The 20634-nt window shown below is 37.3% G+C and overlaps 2 protein-coding genes across 2 annotated transcripts; one reads left to right on the plus strand and one right to left on the minus strand.

Moving 5' to 3' along the window:
* Positions 1-1901: 1901 nt before the first annotated feature.
* On the plus strand, positions 1902-12364 carry LOC109159691. Its single transcript, XM_019307782.1, has 2 exons — positions 1902-3073; positions 12354-12364. Exon 1 carries the CDS (start codon positions 2013-2015, stop codon positions 2943-2945), a length of 933 nt encoding a protein of 310 aa, XP_019163327.1. The 5' UTR covers positions 1902-2012; the 3' UTR covers positions 2946-3073; positions 12354-12364.
* LOC109159692 (transmembrane protein 45B-like) lies at positions 9170-10402 on the minus strand. Its single transcript, XM_019307783.1, has 2 exons — positions 9718-10402; positions 9170-9637 (listed from the first exon to the last, which is right to left on the minus strand). Exons 1-2 carry the CDS (start codon positions 10283-10285, stop codon positions 9300-9302), a joined length of 906 nt encoding a protein of 301 aa, XP_019163328.1. The 5' UTR covers positions 10286-10402; the 3' UTR covers positions 9170-9299.
* Positions 12365-20634: the final 8270 nt, after the last annotated feature.

Consider the following 20634-nt stretch of genomic DNA (forward strand, 5'->3'; position numbering starts at 1 on the left):
TTCGAGGAGATGGGATCCGAGGACGATATCTTCTCTACTTACATGGACATCGAGAAGCTCAGCGCCGGATTCGGCGCCGCCGCCGATGCTTCTGCGGCGGTGGGGGCGGAGAGCGGCGGCATTGGAGTGAAGAGCTTGAACCAGTTGCGCCATCGCCATAGCAACTGGGTGGATTCAAATTTGCTCTAATTTAACTATATCTAATGTGAAATTCCATCAATGCCTTCTAATTTAAGAAACTTCTAACACCTGACTTAACGGAGGACCAAAATGGTTAACATTTTTAAAGTCAAGGGATTTAATTGGGTAAGAAAAATTATTGAGGACCAAATTAGTAATTTTACCATAGTTGGGGGACCATTTCAGTATTAAACTCTTTTCAAAATCTTCCCAAATTTTTCAGCTTCTCAAAACCTTCCCAAATTTGCCTACTGTTTTTTCAAAAGTTCCCAAATCCAACTATTACTCCACACACACATATAGGGAAAGTTCATGTAAGAACGACTCACCATCTAAAAAGTATAGACATATCCACTCCCTCCATAATTATAAAATTCATCTATATTTTATTTGTTAAAAAAAAAAAAAAAAAAACTCTCAACTATTGAACCATGATGAAAACGACTCATATTGAGTTAATACCCAAAATAGTCCCTCGACTATGTCGTAATTACCAATTTGGTCCTCGACTATCATTCTTACCCAATTAAGTCCTCAACTATACAATTTTTACCCAATTTAGTCCTTTGTCAATTTGACTGTTTGTTGACTGTCAAAAGTGGAAATAAAGTTGTAATTTTATAAGTTTCTCCTTCCTCCTCATTTAGCAGCGTCAAACCATGTAGCAATAAGCTCCGGTTGGGTTCTAAACCTGTCAGTATCGAAGTAGTGGTTATGCATCGGATAGCCCATGAATTTGATTTTCAACGATTTTTTGACGATCGAAATCTGATCGGAGTGTATTGCTGCATGGTTTGGCGCTGCTAAATGGAGAGGAAGGAGAAATCTTGTAAAATTATAATTTTATCCCGACTTTTGACAGTCAAATTAATATAGAGGACTAAATTGGGTAAGAATTGTATAGGTGATGACTAAATTAGGTAAGAATTGTATAGTTGAAGACTTAATTGAGTAAAAGTTACATAGTTGAGGACTTAATTGGATAAGAATGGTAGTTGAGGACCAAATTAGTAATTATGGCATAGTCGAGGGACCATTTTGAGTATTAACTCTAATATATTTATAGACAACCTTCAAAGCATTGTCTATCTCTGTTTTTATGCCGCACGTACCGGCAAAGGGTAAGTTCCTGGGTCAATGATTGAAATAGAAAGAAAGTAGAAGAGAATGACAAAAATGTGAAAGATTTAAAAAATATATAATTTTGAAAATAAACTGGGACAAGCATTTCTTGATCGACCTCAGCTTGTGTATACCGTTCCTTCTTCACCTCTGTATCTTGTTCGTGGAATCCTCGTACCCCTCTCAGGATTTGCTCTAAAACATTACCTGGGATCCCATGATTCACCACCTGGAAGAATCCCCATGTTGCAGATGCTTCTCCGACTGCCTCAAAACCTGTCTGCGCTTCATCTCATTCCCATGAATGCCTTAGGTCTATGATTGGGATTTTGGGTTTGTTGGCAGTGGAAATTGATGAGTAGTTTTGGGTTGTTTTTGGATGAATGAATATTCCTGGGACTTTGGTTATGCAGATAGGTGTGAGACGAAATTGCCACTTGCTTCTGGTTGTTTTTAGAAAAAAAAAAAAAAAAAAGTTCTATAGGAAATTGTACATTTTTAAAAACCTCCCATCTTTGTCATTGGCTTCTACTTTCTTCATATTTCCGTCATTGACTCTAAGTTCCTTAACTAGTTGTGTTGTCAGGTTTTCATATTCATATATATAAATTCCAAAACACTCTTCCCCAAGTCTCACCATCATCATCATCATCTATCACATCCCATCCTCAATCATCAATCGGCTTTGCTCTTTCTTTCCGGCTTTCTACATGGAAACTTCCACGGGGCATGTTCTTCCCGGATTATGCTTTTGTCTGGTCGGTCTATGGCACATGTCGAACCAGATAAAACTCCATGCCACGCACCCAAAATCCCACTTCTCTCTCCTATGGTTTCCATGTCCAAAAATCAGATACTTAGAGCTTTACATGATAATCTTGGGCAGCTTTGCCTTCATCTCCACGGAGGTCTTGGTGGGCCTTCAATCTCACACGTCTCTGGACCGCGACGGGTCCATACCCTTCTCCAAGCTCCGCAAGTTTGAGCACGCAAACGTCGCCACCGCCCTCATCGCGCACGCGGTTTTCAGCGTGGTTTTGGACAAGACAGACCCTCCTGCTAAGCACGGGATGGCTCAGCTCTTTGGGGTCATGGTTTTTGGGCAAGAGCTTCTGAGTTTTAGCATGCATTCCACTGATCATATGGGGGTTGAAGGGCAGTACCATTTCTTCCTGCAAATCATCATACTCGTGTCCTTATCCACTACCCTTCTCGGCTTTCCTTTCCCCACCAGCTTCATGAACGGCTTCGTGAGGTCTTGCAGCGTTATGTTCCAAGGGATTTGGTTACTCGTTATCGGAATCATGCTTTGGACGCCGGGTTTTAGCCCGAAAGGCTGCTTTTTCACGGAAGAACATGAGCACCATGTGGTCAAGTGTCGCAGCGAGGAAGCGGCCATGCGAGCCAAGTCCCTCGTCAATATTCTGTTCAGTTTGTCCGTGATTAGTTTCACCATTCTTGTTGTCACCATCTACTTGGTGCTCTTCAAGTGCTACTCAGAAAATATCGCCTACGAGTCGTTGCCGAGCAATAAGTTTGAGGATAATGAAAAGGAGGATTTGATCCATGATGTTGAGTCGCAGAAGGGATTCGTTGAGATGGGGAAGTTAATTGTGTGCCACGGTACGGTAGACATGAAATGATGACCTGTATTTTTTTTTAAAGCAATTAATTGGGTATCTACATCTACCTCTACAAACCTAATAATAAGAGCAAATAAAGATAGACACCTAACAAGAACTAAAAAGAGTTGGTGTAATTATTTGTTGAAGTTAATGGTTCATATTTTTTTTATTTTAGTATTTTTTTAATTGTTTTTTTCTATTTTACCATCTAGTATATCTTTTTTTTTTTTTTTTTTCCCTAAATACCATTGTATTTGATCTGTGTAAACTTTAATAAAAGATTATTCCGTTAACTATTTATTATTCTTGAAATTACTCATTTATTTCTATAAGGAAGGTCTTAAGCTTGGGAGGTCAAATCCTAGGTTGTGCTCACTATATGCAAATAAAATTATATTTAATAGCGAATGTACAATTTTATTTGCATATAGTGAACACAACGTTTCAAATTTAAAATAAGTAAAATATTAGATTTGACCACTCAAGCTTACACACAGTGTTATCATATTGTCGTCCGCACGGGTTTAGCTTAATGGTTCAGTGGACAGTATTTGAGTGAAAGACCAAGGTTTGAACCTCGACGGCAGCAGTATGGAAATTATGTCCAAAGTGGACAGATTCTTTGTATGCACCGATATTTGACTCTGTCCGCTGAACTATTGAGTCACCATGATTTACATACGGTTGGAGATTCAACCTTTTTGGGAGAAGTGTTATCATATTGTATTTATGTTTGAACATTTTCAAAGGGAGAAGGTGGTGTCCATTATCTGTACTATTAAGTTTGTCATTTCGATCGAGCACGAAATTAATAATTTTATGCGTTGCTTCCCATAAGTAATTATTAGGTGAACACATGTGTGAAGAAACTTTGAAAACAACCTAAAGTTTCTTTACCCTGAAGTCACTTCTTCTAGGGTGAACCCCATCAATGTGCTCATTTAAATATACGACTCCATCCCATCAGTTTTGTTTAACATGCTACTTAAATAACGTACACTCCACAATCAATTAATTAAGAGTACATTTTGAACTTAAAAAATGATTCTGTATTTTTCATATTTTCCCCTATTTAAGTATCAAAATTAAAAAAAAAAATAAAATAAAATATTAATTTTAATTAATTAAAAAGTGACTCAATATGCCAGAAAACGTCTATCAATGTTTACTCAAAAGACATGTTAGGATCACGGATGAAAATTATGAAATTTCCGACCACTTGAAAGTGATTTTAAATCAAGTCGAAAGCAAAAAGTGGTCAGAAATAGCAGCAAAGGTTTTTCCGGATACTAAAAGTGGTCGGAACAAGGCTTTCGATATGATTTAAGATCACTTTCAGGTAGTCGGAAATTCCATAATTTCCAGCAGTGGATAATTAACAAGCATTGCGGGAGCATATAATTAAAATTGAGAATTAAAAGAAGTTAAATATAAATAAGGGAAAAAGACAAGATAACTTTAGGACAAAATTTTGTAATAAAATAGCAATGTTATGCGATAGACTATTGTTGTCGTTAAATACGTAGCTAATATTAGTGGTAAATTTTCACGCAAAACCTAACGACGAAGTTGCGACGGATTTTTGGCGGGTTAATTACATAATTATAATAGCGACGGATATATATATTCGTCGCTAAATTTTCAAGAGACATTTATTTATGCGTATAATCTAGCGATTGATGTGATGATCCGTCGTTATATAGCGACCAGGGTTGCAAAACTTGGCCGCCTAGGCGCTAGGCGGCACCAAGCCGTGCCGTTTTGGCCTAAAGGCGGCCAAAACTCGGACGGCCGCCTAGGCGGCGGCCTAGGTGGCCAACTCAGCCGAGTCGACCGATTTCATCCGATGTCGTCTTTCATTAATTATTGATTTTAATATTATTATGACGTTATGACTTATAAATTATCATTATTTCATTTATTTGGATGTGTTATTTGATTGAATGTTGAAAACAACCTCATTAAAATTGTCAAACTACAAGTCTGTTACTATTTTTTTTAATTTTTTGGTGCCCGCCTAGCGCCGCCTAGATTCCGCCTAGGCACTGCCCGACCGCCCGACTAGCGCCTAGCACCTACTGCAACCATGATAGCGCTAGATTTGTACGCGAATTTAATTATGTTTAATTCTTAGCGACGAATAGTAACATCCGTCGCTAGATTTGTACTCGGATTTAATTATGTTTAATTCTTCTAATGTCTAGCGACGAACGTTGGAGTCCGTCGTTATCTAGCGTCGGAACTTTAATTCCGTTGTTATAGTTGGCAAGTCATATTACACTCAATGTCTCAGCTTGAGAGCGATCGAGTTAGACTAGCTTAGCTTAGAGTTCTAGTTGTAATCTAAACTCTTTTCAATTATGTTTGTTGAGACTTGGTTGTAGATCTGTTTAGATGTTTTGATGGTGTTGGACGCCGAGGTTTTGTTCCCCAAGTTTGTTTAAAGTTAGTTAAGCTTGACTTTGTTTAGATCTTTTCCTTGCCTGTGCAATCACCGTGTGTGGTAATTGTGGCGGTGACACCTCTTGAAGTTTGACTTGTAAGCTTATAATGCTATCTACTTGCTTGATTAGTTTTTTTTTTTTTTTTTTTTTTTTTTTTTTTTTTTTTTTTTTTTTAAGTTAAGTATCGTTAATAAGGTTTGAGAAAAGTGGGGTGTTACAGCTCAACCTTAGGGGCCACGGGTCTTGCTCTACCTCCACGGGTCGGTTTGCTCCGGTCGTAATATATCCATCAGTAACAAAAACAAGTAATACATGTATAGAGGTATGACGTACAACTGGAGAAAAAATCTCATTAAAGTCAATACCTTTACGTTGAATGAAATCTCGAACAACCAACTGTGCCTTCCACCATGCTTTCTCAACCCTAGGAATGCCTTCTTTTGTCTTGTAAATCCACTTACAGCTCAATGGATGTCTACCCTTTGTTAACTCTACGAGCTCCCAAGTCTCATTTTTATGAAGACTTTCCATCTCCTCTTGCATAGAAACCAACCACTTGGATGAGTTGGATTGCATAAAAATGGAACCACTTGCAAAAGAAGCTTTGAAGAGCCAAGTCACCCTCAAAGAGGTGGAAGATCTGGTAGATATCGTGGAAGAGGAAGAGGAGGATCTAGTGGAGGAGAGGATGACGTGGTAACAACAACCAAGGAAGAGGTGGAGGTAATACCAAACAAGGTAAATTTCCATTTCATTGCTACAATTGTGGAAAGTATGGGAACAAGACTGCAGATTGTTGGTATAATGAGAACAATCGTGGAAATCAAGCAAACATTGCTAAAAATTCTAGTGAGAGTTCTGAAACTTTACTTTTGGCCAGTGATAGTTTTTCTGCAGATAAGAACATATGGTTCTTGGATACTGGGTGTAGTAACCATATGTGTGGGAAGAAAGAATTGTTTTTCGAACTAGATGAATCAGTCTAGTCTGAAGTGACATTTGGCAATAAGTCAAAAGTGCCAATTTTGGGAAAAGGTAAAATCTCTATTCAGTTGAAAGATGGTACTCATAATTTTATTTCCGATATGTTCTATGTTCCTAAACTACATCAAAATCTGTTGAGTACGGGACACTTGTCAGAAAAAGGGGTATAAGATAAATATTATTCAGGGGTGTTGTATCATTGCAGATGCTAAGGGAGTTTTGATTGCAAAGGTAAATATATCCCAAAATCGACTATTTCATTTGACAATCAATCATGCACTTCTTGTTTGCTTTAAATCAGAAATTTGTGATGATAATTGGTTATGACATATGCAGTTTGAGCATTTCCATTTCACTGGATTTACTATCTTGCAAGAAAAGAACTTGTTTCTGATTTACCTATTGTGAATATCCCTGATCATATTTGTGAGATTTGTTTGATTGGGAAGAAGCCTAGAGATCCCTTCCCCATGGGCAAGTCAAGGAGAGCCACAAAACAGTTGGAGATTGTTCACTCAGACCTGTGTTCGTTGGACGTTCCCTCACATGGAAGTTGTAAGTACTTTGTTAGTTTCATTGATGATTTTAGTAGGAAAACATGGGTTTACTTTCTGAAGCAAAAGTCTGACGCATGTGATGTTTTCAAACAATTTAAGGCTTTTGTTGAAAAGTAGAGTGGTTATGAAATTAAAATCTTAAGAACTGATAGAGGTACAAAATATATTGCTTGTGATAATTTTCTAAAGAAAAGGGTATTCCGCACCAGATGACAGCTAGATACACTCCACAACAAAATGGAGTGGCTGAGAGAAATAATAGATCTATCATAGATATGGTAAGGTGCATGTTTAAATCTAAAAATTTGTCTAAACTTTTTTGGGTAGAAGCTGTTGCTTGTGTTGTCTATGTGTTAAATAGGTGTCTAACTAAGAGTGTCCGTGATAAGACACCTGAAGACGCTTGAAGTGGGAAAAAACCCTCTATAAGATATCTCAAGATTTTTGGATGTTTGGCATATGCAATGTGCCAGATCAATTGAAAAAGAAGTTGGATGATAAATGTGAGAAGTGTATATTCATTGGTTATAGTGATGCTTCAAATGCTTATAAACTATACAATCCTGAAACTAAAAAGGTTGTTATAAGCCGTGATGTCACTTTTGATGAATATGGTGCTTGAGATTGGTCAACTAAAGATGAAATGCCAGTTTTTATTCATGTTGTTGAGAATATTGTTGATGAGCAACCGATTCCAGATAATGTCTAGTTTCCTTCACAGCTAGAGCCATCAATTTGACGATCTCAACGCGAGCGCCACTTACTAGCTCGCCTACAGGATTATGTTTTGGGTCATGATAATGACATGTCTGATGAAGAGATTGTTCAATTTGCTGTTTTTGCAGATTGTGATCCTTTATCTTTTGAGGAGGCTGCTACAGAAACTCATTGGTTTAAGGCGATGGATGAGGAGATACATGCCATTGAAAAGAATGGTACCTGGGAGTTAACAGATTTACCTCCTGGAAAGAAGCCAATTGGAGTAAAGTGGGTTTACAAAACGGAATACAAGTCAAATGGAGAAATTGACAGTTTTAAGGCACGGTTGGTAGCAAAGGGTTACAAGCAGAAACTAGGTATTGATTATTTTGAGCTTTTTGCTCCAGTAAGTAAACTTGATACAGTTCGACTGGTTATTTCTCTTGCAGTTAAAAATGATTGGAAATTGCATCAAATGGATGTCAAATATGCTTTTTTAAATGGTTTTCTTGAAGAAGAAATATATGTTGAGCAACCTGCAGGGTTTGTGAAGAAAGGGGAGAAACATAAAGTGTACAGGTTGAGAAAAGCCTTATATGGCTTAAAGCAATCGCCTAGAGCATGGTATGGTTGTATTGATTCATATTTTGTTGAAAGTGGTTTTATGATATGTCCTCATGAACATACTTTATATGTCAAATGCATTGATTCTGGTGATATTGTTATAATCTGTCTATATGTTGATGATTTGATTTTTACTGGAAATAACTTGAAGCTAATATCAGAATTGAGGGATGCACTCATTAAGAGATTTGAAATGACTGATATGGGCCTTATGTGTTACTTTCTTGGCATTGAGGTTGTTCAAATGGATGGCGGGATCTTTATTTCACAAAAGAAATATGATGTTGATCTTTTGAAAAAGTTCAAAATGGAAAACTCCAAACCAGGCCAGTTTCAACTCCGGTAGCTGAAAAGTTAAAGGTGTCCAAAGATGAGTGTGGTAACCATGTGAATGTTACAACTTATAAAAGCTTAATTGAGAGTTTGAGGTATCTGTTGGCAACAAGGCCAAATATTTCTTTTGGGGTTAGAATACTTAGTAGATTCATGGAAGAACCAAAAGAATCATATTAGACTATAGCAAAACGAATTCTGAGATATGTCAAAGGTACGAGTAATGATGAAATTTTTTACTCTACTAATGAAACTGTGAAACATGTTGGTATACGGACAGTGATTGAGCTGGAGATATTAAGACCAGAAAAAGCACATTAGGATATGCCTTCTTGGTTTAGCCATATTTTCTTGGTCGTCAAAGATGCAACAGATTATAATACTTTCAACCGCAGAAGAAGAATATATTGCAGCAGCAAATTGTGCTACGGAAGCAGTTTGACTTAAGTGAAGCAATAAACATTTATTTCTATTCCTCTCTCTTCACAATTATATATATACATAGATAAATATATTACATTTAATATATCTTACAAAGAGTCCTATTAGGACGACTGATGATACATACCGTTTTCATTTAATCATCATACTCAACGGCTTATGCATACTAATAAATTTACATTTCAGGAGAATTTATGTTGAAGCCTTTTACTTTATAAACCACACTAATAATTTCAAATCACTAACAGTACTAACCGTACAGTTTCCACTCCATCGATCTTTTTAATTTCTTAATAGTTTGAAGTTTTTGCGTGTTTTTCGTAAGGGTTTATTTGAGCTTCAACGTTACGTTGAATCAACTCCTTCTGATCCTCATCACATTCCTTGGACAAACGTTCGTAGTCCTCCTCCGCCTTTCTGACGCACACCAAGTAGATTGAGAGCACTAAAATGGTGACGGCGTTTACGTACCAGCTGAACTGAATGTTCGCCAGAGACTTGGCACGCTCCATAGCTTCCACGGTGCGGCACCGCACGATGTGGTGGCCATCCTCGTTGTTAATGAAGCATCCCTTGGGGATCAACCCCGGCGTCCAAAGCAAAATCCCCATGGCAGCCATCCACCCACCTGTAAGGTTAAGGAGAAACTGTACGTCATATTCCATGAAGAAAGATTAGAGACTATAAATAGTATAAGCTTAACACCACCTTGTAGCATAATGCCGAAAGACCTGGCGAGGCTGGTTAAGAAGCTGCTGGGGAAAGGAATGCCCAAAATGGTGGCGGAAAAGGAAACGAAAATGGCTAACTGCAGCAGCCAATGGTACTGCCCTTCAACCCCCATGTGGTCCGTGGAGTGGAGGTGGAAGAGGAGAAGCTCCTGGCCGAAAGCAACCGCCCCGACGAAGTGCGTCAGCCCGTGCTTGGCCGGCGGCGATGCCCGGTCCAAAACCAAGGTGAAAACCGCGTAGAGGAGGATGGTGGCGGAGATGCCTGCGTGCTCCAAGTTGCGGAGATGGTTGAAGGGTATGGTGCCGTCGGGGTCAAATGGGGTGTGCCTTGCGGGTCCCACGAACAACTCCATGGAAATGGAGACCAAGGTGCCGGCCATGATCACGTAGAGCTCCAAGTACTTGATTCTTGGAGATGGGAACCATGGGAGAGAGAAGTAGGTTTTTGGGTGAGAAGCGTGGAGTTTGACTTGGTTTAGTAGGTGCCATAAGCCTATCAAGAAGAAACCTAAGCCAGGTAGCACATGCCCCATCAAATTACCCATTTACTTTCTTTCTTTCTTTATTTTTTTTTAGTCTTGTATTGTTTTTATATACTTCAAGGTGGCAACGGAAGATATGTATCTAGGGAGAGGGGATAATGATCGAAGAAGGAATGGAGAGATGGAAAGGAAGTAGGTTAGCTTATATATATAAGAAATTAAGCCAAGCTGGATAGATAGTTTGCATAAAGTTGAAAAGAAAGGGCAATGTATTGAGTAATAGAGATTAGTACAACAATTAAAGGTTAAGGTTTCCATCTTTGATTTTGGGTATAGAACAACCTTAAAGGTAAATGATATGGTGGATCAGGGTTTACCGTGTCCAATACACAGAATTTGACTTCATAATGCATAAAATTTATTTTTTATTTTTTGAAACCAAGAGCTTAAATTAAACAAACAAACCAAGAATAGAGTCAAGCGGTAAGCCCTCCCAAAACAACAGATCAGTACGGGAACCAACCGCTTTCGCAAGAGCATGGGCTGGTTGATTGGTTGTACGAGGAACAAAACGAAAGACACGAATTAAATGAACTACTCAAAACCTTACACGGATAAACAACTGAGGCAAAATAAGAAAGATCTATTGCACTCCTATTTAACACCTAAACCAAGTTGAGACAGTCCGATTCCATGCATACAACCCGCCATCCAAAACCTCTGACACACGAGAGTGTTTCTTTACAAGCCATGGCCTCCGGTAATAATGGATCCAGACCACAAGTCAAAGGGCCATTAGTAGTGGCTTCAAACCCACCCCCTTCCAAGAATGTGCATGCATCGAATTCATGTTTATTAATACGCATACACATAATTAAACACGATATAATGAACATGAATTATGTGCATTATTAGGAACATATGTATTAGGATTTTGATGATACCAATGTAACTTAGAAGTAGACCCCTAACTTTTTGTCTTTATTCTGTTACCTTCGTTCTAGACGAAAGGTACCATAACTCACCATGTAATTCATGTTAAGTTAGTCAAACACACGAAACCGAGTTATGATCTCTTAAGTTAGGTCTTGTCGAAAGAAAGAAGAGTTTATGAAGATGACCACGAAAGAACAAATGATTTTCTACAACCCAAAGCAGAAGCCGAAAGAAGCCTTCTAGTCTAGAGACTTTTTAATTAAAGATATGACTGTCAAGCCAATTCATCTTCTCTCAACTCAAGAAGAATGTTGTCAAATGTCTCATCTAAGGATCATCCTAGGAATAAGCTTTCTTAAGACTGAGAGCACAGTTATCAAGGTGCATTAAATACCATAGTACTACTTTTCAGAGCTAGAAGACAAAATAAGCAGGAGTGCTTCTCTTCAACGTCTACATAGTACATCTGCATTTAATGAAGCAATAAATACACAAGGCTCTCCGGTCTGTACCCACTGGTTCATAGGTTTGAAATGTGTCATCTCCCTCCAACGGATGGATTATTTCTCATCTATAAATACCCATCTTCTCCATGATAGAAGGTGCTGGTTTTTTATTACAATCGAATACTCATACTCAAAAGCTCCTTATACAAGTTCACTCTCTCAAGCTTTTGAAATTTAGTGATTCAAGGTGTGAAGTTTGCAAGTAGACGTATCTGATCTCATTCACTCAGTCTTGAAGAAGTCTTGCAATCTTGTATACATTGATCATCCATCAATTCACCAGCCAGTCAAGACTTCAGCAAGTTGGAGAACCTCGAAGATTATTTTTATCCAACCCTCAACTCTGAAGAAGAAGTTGATAGAGGCGGAGTAAACTCTAAGAGTTGAAAAACCTTCAAGTAGCTGTCCGGCTTAGTGATCAAGGAAGCTAACTTGGTGTAATTTGTACTAGGAGTGATAGTGCAAACCTTTCACAAGTTGTGAAAGAAGAGTGGAGTAGGCACAGTTGGCCGAACCACTATAAAAATCTCTTGTCTCTCTCTCTTTACTTTTCAGCCCGTTACTTTCGTGCATTGCATATCATACGTCCTTAACCGAGAGTATTCTTAAAAGAGCAAATAGTGCAAAGCAACTTAAAATCTATATATCATATCCGCTGCGTAATAACTCCGAAAGGAGTTATTTTCGAGAAAAATGAATTGAGTCTATTCACCCCCCCCCCCCCCCTCTAGACTCTCCTTTCGACCCTACCGTGATCAACACATTATAAACATGAATTTTGTATATTATGTTAAGTGTTTATGTGTCCTCAACTATATAATACACAGAATTAATGTTCATAATGCATAGAATTCATGTTCATTATATCGTGTTTATGTGTATATGTATTATGTACATGAATTCTGTGCATTATGAACATGAATTCTGTGCATTGAATCAGGGTCCATGCACTATGGACCCTGGTCTACGATATAACAATTGAGTTTTAAATCTTCAAGCCAGCTGTCCAACTCAAAAGAGGTTCTTACAATCCAATGAGGGAATTATAGTACACTGAATACACCAACAAAAAAAATAAAAAAAGATTCCTAGCTTATAGTACACTAGGTACCTCTAAGTTTAAGAGAGGTCGGGAGTTCAAACCCCCTCTCGTATAGTACACTGGGTACCTCTAACACTTTGTCCTTAATTGGACCACATTATATGCATCACACCAATGGCAAAATTTAATCCACATTAGACCTGGTCCGGCTGGTCGGATCGCATTGGCAAATTATTGTATGGATCACGGTTCAAAATGATATCGTTTTGATGTTTAAAAAAATTCCTTGCTCAGGGTGCGTGTTAGAATAATGAACATTCTGTGGTAAGATAATGTATTTTATGAGTTAGAATAATGTACTTTATGTGTTAGAATAATGTATTTTATGTGTTAGAATAATGAAATTTCTAGGGTAAGATAATGTATTTTATGAGTTAGAATAATGTACTTTACGTGTTAAATTAATGCATTTTATGAGTTAGAATAATGTACATTGTACTTTATGTGTTAGAATAATGAAATTTCTAGGATAAGATAATGTATTTTATGAGTTAGAACAATGTACTTTATGTGTTAAAATAATATATTTTATGAGTTAGAATAATGTACTTTACGTGTTAAATTAATGCATTTTATGAGTTAGAATAATGTACATTGTACTTTATGTGTTAGAATAATGAAATTTCTAGGATAAGATAATGTATTTTATGAGTTAGAACAATGTACTTTATGTGTTAAAATAATATATTTTATGAGTTAGAATAATGTACTTTATACTTTTGGACCATTGTCCAGACAACTGTATGGACCACGGCCCACATAATAATGATTCAATCGCATTAGTAATGCTACACTCACATTCTAAATTTACCTTTTAATATTCACCTTCTTATGTAACACCACTTATTGAATTTTTGTAATTTTTTTTTTTAAATTTTGGTTGTATTTGAGTAATAAATATGGAATACATTCATTTTTAATTAATCTATGGTAGAGTCCGTCAATTCATAAGCAGTTTATAAATATAAAGAATTTTTTTACACATTAAAAAAAAAAAGAATAAGGGTCAAATAGGTCATCAAACTGCACACAATAATACAATTAGGCCACTGAACTTAAAAATAATTAGATCCCTGAACTAACCATTTTTATGTAATTAGTCTAATTTGTAAGTTTTCTAGGTTGCTAGCAGGTCACATTTAATTTAAAATATTTTTTAAAATATTTATTATTTAAAATTAAAAATTAAAAATTAAAAAAAAAAAAAAAAAAAAAACAGATCGCGTCCGGCCATGGATTTGTCTCCATGGCCGGAGACGTCTTCATCTCTGGCCGGCCGGAGACGAAAAAGTTATCTTCGTCTCCATGGCCGAAGATGAAGAAGTTATCTTCGTGTCCATGGCCGGGGATGAAGAGTCTCTTCGTCTCCGGCCATAGAGATGAAGAGTTTCTTCGTCTCCGGTAATGGAGACGAAGATAACTTCTTCGTCTGAGGCCGGAGGCTAAGGTAACTTCTTCGTCTCCGGCCATGGATACGAATCCATGGCGGAGACGGTTTGTTTTCTTTTTCATTTTTAATAATAAATTTTTTTAAAAAAATATTTTAAATTAAAGGTGACCTGCTAGCCATCTATAAAACTTACAAATTAGACTAATTGCATGAAAATGGTTAGTTTAGAAATTTAATTGTAACTTTTTTTAGATTCAAAGGTCTAATTGTATTATATTGTGTGCAGTTTGATGGTCTATTTGACCCTTATTCCTAAAAAAAAAAATATTAGCAGGTTAGCATAAAGCTAGCGTGAAGCGTTTGGTCTAAAGTTGCGTGCAAGCTAACATATATGCACACAAAATCATAATTTTGCTTATCACAATCAGCTTAGTTGTTAGCTAGCTTAGTATATATAGATTTGTCCTTTGGGGCATGCATGAAAACTACTACAATAATGTGACATTCTTAGCATTTTCCTTTTCCCTTATCCATATATTATAAATTATATTATCAAGTTTCTTCTTGGAGGAAACGTTGAAAACAAGGATGTGCTACTTCCTTTGAAAACAGCCCATGTATATGTCTAAGCCCTAAAGAAACCTATTTAATTTGCAGCTACCTACAAGATACTACTAATTACAGTATCCATAGGTAGCCTTAGTTTTGGAAGACTACTAGACTAGCATATATATAATAATAAATAGAGTGACGTTACTAAATCTACCACTCAACTTTCACAAAGAAAAAAAAAAAAGTGTAGCAAAATAAGAATATGTATATATGTTTAGCAGTTTTTAGCTTTCGATTTTTAACTTCTTACTTTTTAAATAGGCATGCGAGATAAATATGTATAAAATATGTTAACTAAAACCCAAAATAACTAAAAGATGTATTATTTATTAAGGTTTCATTTCCGAATTAAGAAAATAATTTTTAGAAATCATTTTTTGAATTTTCATGTTTCGATATATATCAATGAAAAATAAAGTTAACAGAAAAATACTCATTTAGGTCAAATTAAAAATGACTCATTTTAACCAAAAAAAAAAAAAAAAAAAAAAGTCTTTTGAGATTTTTACTCAAGAAATTTTTTTAGATTCTTATCTCAAACTCTATTCTCTCTCTTCATTTGAGTGATTTCAAATGGAAGGGATAGTTCGTCATCCGTCTAGTTATTATTTAAATTGGATTGGACTAGTGCGGTTAAAATATGAGTATAATCGATTGGGTTGCAAACAACACAAATCTTTGACCGACCTAGCTCATAGCCCAAAATATTTAAAAACATTTATTAGGAATAATTATTGTATAGATTTTGATGATATGATATTACTAATTGTATATTAGGAACTTAGAATTCCCATTCGTTTTGTATTAGCCACAAGAGTTTTCTCTTAATTAGCCGACTAATGTAAAAGGTTGCCTAAGGGTAGATGACTGCATTCACTACCGGCAGACCTATGTCAGTATAAGACGGCCATATGGTAGACCTAGATTATTTGTTGTAAAAAGGTCTTCCTTTAGGTATGTTATCATCTGACCTTAGCCATGTTACAATTTTAAGTTTGAACCCGGTACACCTTTGTCAAGGTCATTCAATTTGGTAGAGAAGTACAGAGCGTCCGAGGAATGTCGTTTGTCCTTTCTTTATAAGTGTTGTTGGACACGCTCTCCAAGGACATCTAACACCAAGATATCTTCTAACAAAGAGCAAAAATGCTTTTAGGCCTATGCACAAAGGAGTTAATGTCATCTCTAAAAAGGGAAAAAGGTATTATCCAAAGGTCAATAACGTGTACCAAAAAAATGAAGAAATTAAATGACAACTTTTGGGCACCTACCATTTCGGAAGTTGCCAACAGGAATAATTCAAACTTTCAAATTTTGAGGTTTTCAACTCTATTTAAAGTGCATATCCAGAAGTGTGAAGAAGTTATGAGACATATACGAGTAAACGCATGAGATATAAAAAAAAAACGCTTTGATCTCTTCAAGAATCTTCCAGATTCTGTTCAAACATTTTAGTCGATATATGATTTTTAATATTTTTTTTATTTTTAGGGCTATGGACCGGCCGAACTCTAATTTTTATTTTTGGACCGGCCAAGTCCGGTTCGAACTTTAATTGGACTGGGCCAACCCGATAAAAAAAAAAAACATGCTAGTGGCAGACCGAACTGGGCCAAACCAAGCCCTCCAGTTTGACACCTCTAGTAGCAGGTTGCTTCTTGAAGAAGATCGTGAGTGTGTTTTTAGGCTCAAAAAGATAATGAAGTTAAAGTAAAGAGTAAGGAATAAAGAAATTGAGCCAAAAATTTATAGTGGTCAGAGAAATACCATACTCCACTCTTCTCCCAACTCATAAGGGATTTCACAAGTAGTTCTATAAATACAAAGACAGTAAGAATGACTCTCTTCACCAAGCTGCTCATTCTTCACTACAACACCTCCTTCTTCAAGGGTCTAAAGTCACCTTGAAAAGGATGAAGTAACAAACTGAATGATTAGCCAAGATGACTAATTTCTTTAGAGATAATTGCAATGATTCTTGAAGTGTTTTGCACTTTGAATGGCTTGAGAATGTTGAATAGCTCGTTCATGACTCATATATTTGCAACTTCGTAACTTTATTACACTTCAAATTATAATCTGTTTATAGAGCTAAAGGCTTGAGAATAGGGGTGACTGTGATTTCGGTTCCGGTTCTGCAAATGGACAAACCAGAACCGGAACCTTATAGTAAGGTTCCGGTTCCGGTTCAGAACCAGCGGTTCCGGTTGGAATCGCCGGTTCTAACAGGATTTATTTTAAAAAATAATTAAAAAAAAAACACTATAATTTTTTAATTTTTTTCAGTTTGAAACCAGAACTGCCGATTCCGGTTCCTTTTCATCTCGAACCTTATGGTTCCGGTTAAGAACCGGAACCGGAACCGTACGGACAGTTCGATTCTGGTTCCGGTTCAACAGTGCATGATTCGGTTTGAAATTAATATAGATGTTGGATTCGAGTATGTTGAAACTGGCGTTGTGACACAATAAATTTATAACGCAGTTCGGGCAAACAACCCTAAACTGCGAGGCACTTCTCAAATTGAGAATTTGCCTAAATCCACTAAAAGCTTGATATTCAAAGTACACTTGGTTTAAGAAACGGGGATTACACAATATGATATCCTATCAAACTATTGTAACCTAAACACTTGTACTACTTTTCAAGGGAATTTGGGTATCTCTTCTCAATGACTCTCGTGCTCACAGTTAGGTATTGAAAGCGTGAGTTAAGGGGTTGTGATGCAGCTTCTTTTATAGGCCGAGAGTTATTGATTGGATAGGAATATGGTTGCTATTCCTATTTAGATTGGGAATCTAATTCCTAATCCTTGTTTGACTTGGTGATCCCTTTTTGTCTAGAATTTGACAAACTTGTCAACAATCTCCCCCTTTGTCAAATTTTTAGCAAAAACATTGATTCATCTGGAATCTTCTCAAGAGTTGACACGTGTAATTTGTCTCCCCCTTAATTTGTGGGTCTCTCTTTCAACTTTGATTATTCTCAAGGGTTGTCTAAGCAATTTGTCTCCCCCTTAATTTGTGGGGTTATTTTTGGTTGTTGACTTGTTGGTTTTGGATAGGGGATTCTGCTCTTGTCTTCAGGGAAATGATTTGAGTTGGTGTCTAATACTAGTGTGCACACACTAGATTGGGTTGCATAAATAATGTGTTGGGCTTTCACAAAAAAAAAAAAAAAAAAAAAACTTGCTTGTTTTTCCTAGTGTCAGATTTGCCTGAACCAAAAAAAAAAAAAAACAAAAATAAAGATACTGTTCTGTTTCAGTTGCTGTCTGCTCATTTTTGTTCTGTTTCAGCTGCTGTCTACCTGCCTGCTTTCACAACAAAAACTTGCTTGTTTTTCATAGTGTCAGATTTGCCTGAACCAAAAAGAAACAAAAATAAAGAGACTATTCTGTTTCAGCCACAAAAATAAAGAGACTGTTCTGTTTCAGCTGCTGTCTGTCTGCCAGCTTCCTGCTTCTCCTCCCCCTTTTTTGCTAAAAAGGTTTAGGGTCTTTCTTCTGATGTTGAAACATGAGTTTCAACACCCTTATCTTGAGAATGTTCCTGGCTTTCTTCTTCTGATCCTTGTTCTTCTTCTTGATTTTCTTCATCATTTACTTTTAGGACTGTTAGCCATTCTGATATCTCTGCTTTTTCTTCCTTGATGTCCATATGTTTCCTTAGGAGTTCTTTTTCTGAGATTTCTAACTCTGTTATTCTTCTTTCAAAATATTTGATTAATGTCTTGGAGTCTAGTGGGTTGTTCTTTGGAGCTGTGGTTTTTAGATCATTTTGATGATTTCCCTTCCTCAGCTTGACAGTGGTGTTGATGTTCTTGACACTGATTTTGGGGCCATGTGTTTTGAGACCTTATTCTGTCAGGATGGCAAAGATAAGATTTGGGAAAATCAGGGAGGTGTTGGATTTTGTGTCCTCTACTAGATTTATGATTTGAGAATGGATAATGCCTCCCATATTGGATTGAATCCCTTTCCCTATCTTGTATAGTAATTCTGCTAAGGTCCATTTCACAGTGGATTCATGTAAAGATGGCATCCAGTTGGCAAGTGCTATTTTCTGGAGGATGGCATATTTGCTTGTTAAAGATGCTGCCTTGATCTTGTTCTTTTGCTCACTATTTATCTCCATGTTTTGTTCTGCTTCTGGTGTTCCTAGGTACTTGTTGATAGTGTCTGGTGTGAATTCATAAAATTTACCTCTCAAGTATGCCTTTCCATACATAGGACTGCTAGGTGTAGAGATGTTTTTTGTAAGATTGCAGTAGAACTCCTGTACCACCTTTTCTTCATAGGGCTCAATATTAGTCACTGTTCCCAGGAGTTGGTTTGTGACTAGGATATCTTGAATTTGTTCTTGATTGTCTAGCTTGCTTATGTCAAGTATTTTTTGACTTATGATCTTCCTTTCCACTATTCTTTTCAATAGGCTTGCTGATTCCTTGTTCAAGAGGATTACACTGTGGGGTTTTGGTAGGTTTGATATGTCAGCATTAGTAACTGCTTTCTGTTTCCCTTTTTCCTTTTTAGACAGTTTAGCCGTTTTGGTGGTGGGGCTTTTCTTTTGTTGGTTCTCTTTGCTGGCAGGTATTTGGGAATTCTTTTGGGCTCGGGTCCTTACTCTTACATTCCAAGAACTTTCATTTTCTTCATGTGGTGACCAGTCCGGTTCATCCTCTGTTATTATCCTTTTTGATTTCTTGGTTGTTGAGGGCATAGATGGGATGTTTGGCTGTCGTTGAGGAGGTCCTGCTCGTATTGGAAAGTCGTTTGGCCTTTTGGCCCTAGGATTAGCTCCTTCAATTGGGTCGGGTTTCTTCCTTTTCTAGGGTTTTCATTGACCCGAGAAATTGGGATAGGAGATTCAATGGTTGAGGTATGTTCTTCGTTTTGTGGAGTGGAAGAATGGTTTGTCTCTTGAGTTAGGGGGTCTTCATGTTCCTCTGTTTCCGGCTCCTTCGACTTTACCTCTTCTTCGGAGCTGGCGTAAGATCCTAAATCGGGTTCCCAACCACGATTTATGGCAAACCTAAGTTGCACTACAAGGTCGTTTGGGTCGACAATCCGATTGTCCCCAAAGTCGGCCGCAATGGGCATGCATTCAGGCTGTTCATCATGATTGATTAGAGGAAGATTTTGGTTACCTGGTGGATTGGCGTTCTGTTCTTGTGGCTTGCCGAACGGTACTCTGGATATCGGGACTGGATTTGTTGCGGCGTTGGTAGGGCTTTCTTCCTCGACGCACACTGGATTGGAAGATACTCCGGTACCGGTATACTTTGAGGTGTTACTGGTTGTTCCTTTTCGAGGTATCTTTCCCATCCTTTGATTTCTGGTTCTCACCATGTTTGTAGAGTGTGAGGGTGAGTGTATGATTCTCGGGTTGATGATGGGTGAAGTCGGGTGAGGACGATGGCTCTGTTCTTTAAATTGGGGCTGTGAAGTGTGGAACCGGGTTTGGGCCTTTTTGGTGAGATTGTGGATTGAAATGTCTATGGGCCGGTTATGTCATAGGCTTTTATTTTGTGGATTTGGCCCATGCGCTCCCCCCCCCCCCCCCCCCCCCCCCTTTATTTTTATATGATTTTTAAAAGGTGCACAGGCCTATTTCAGCCCTTAATTTTGTGTAACGGTTTCCGTCAAGTGCTTTGATTAAGATATCTGCTAGTTGTTTCTCTGTACTGATGTGAATAAGACTGGTGATTCCCTCTTCTACCAATTCTCTTATGAAATGATGCCTGATGTCTATGTGTTTTGTTCTTGAGTGTTGTACTGGGTTTTTTGAAATGTCTATTGCGCTTTTATTGTCACAATGGATTGTCATGGTTGATTGTTGTATTCCATAGTCTTCTAGCATTTGCT

Source organism: Ipomoea nil, unplaced genomic scaffold, assembly GCF_001879475.1.
Source record: "Ipomoea nil cultivar Tokyo-kokei standard unplaced genomic scaffold, Asagao_1.1 scaffold2845, whole genome shotgun sequence".
Lineage (NCBI taxonomy): Eukaryota > Viridiplantae > Streptophyta > Magnoliopsida > Solanales > Convolvulaceae > Ipomoea > Ipomoea nil.

Coding starts and splice junctions, on each gene's coding strand:
- LOC109159691 (XM_019307782.1), top strand. CDS start 2,013: ATGGAAACTTCCACGGGGCATGTTCTTCCCGGATTATGCTTTTGTCTG.
- LOC109159692 (XM_019307783.1), bottom strand. CDS start 10,285: ATGGGTAATTTGATGGGGCATGTGCTACCTGGCTTAGGTTTCTTCTTG. Junction 9,638..9,717: donor TTTCGGCATTATGCTACAAG/GTGGTGTTAAGC, acceptor TTAACCTTACAG/GTGGGTGGATGGCTGCCATG.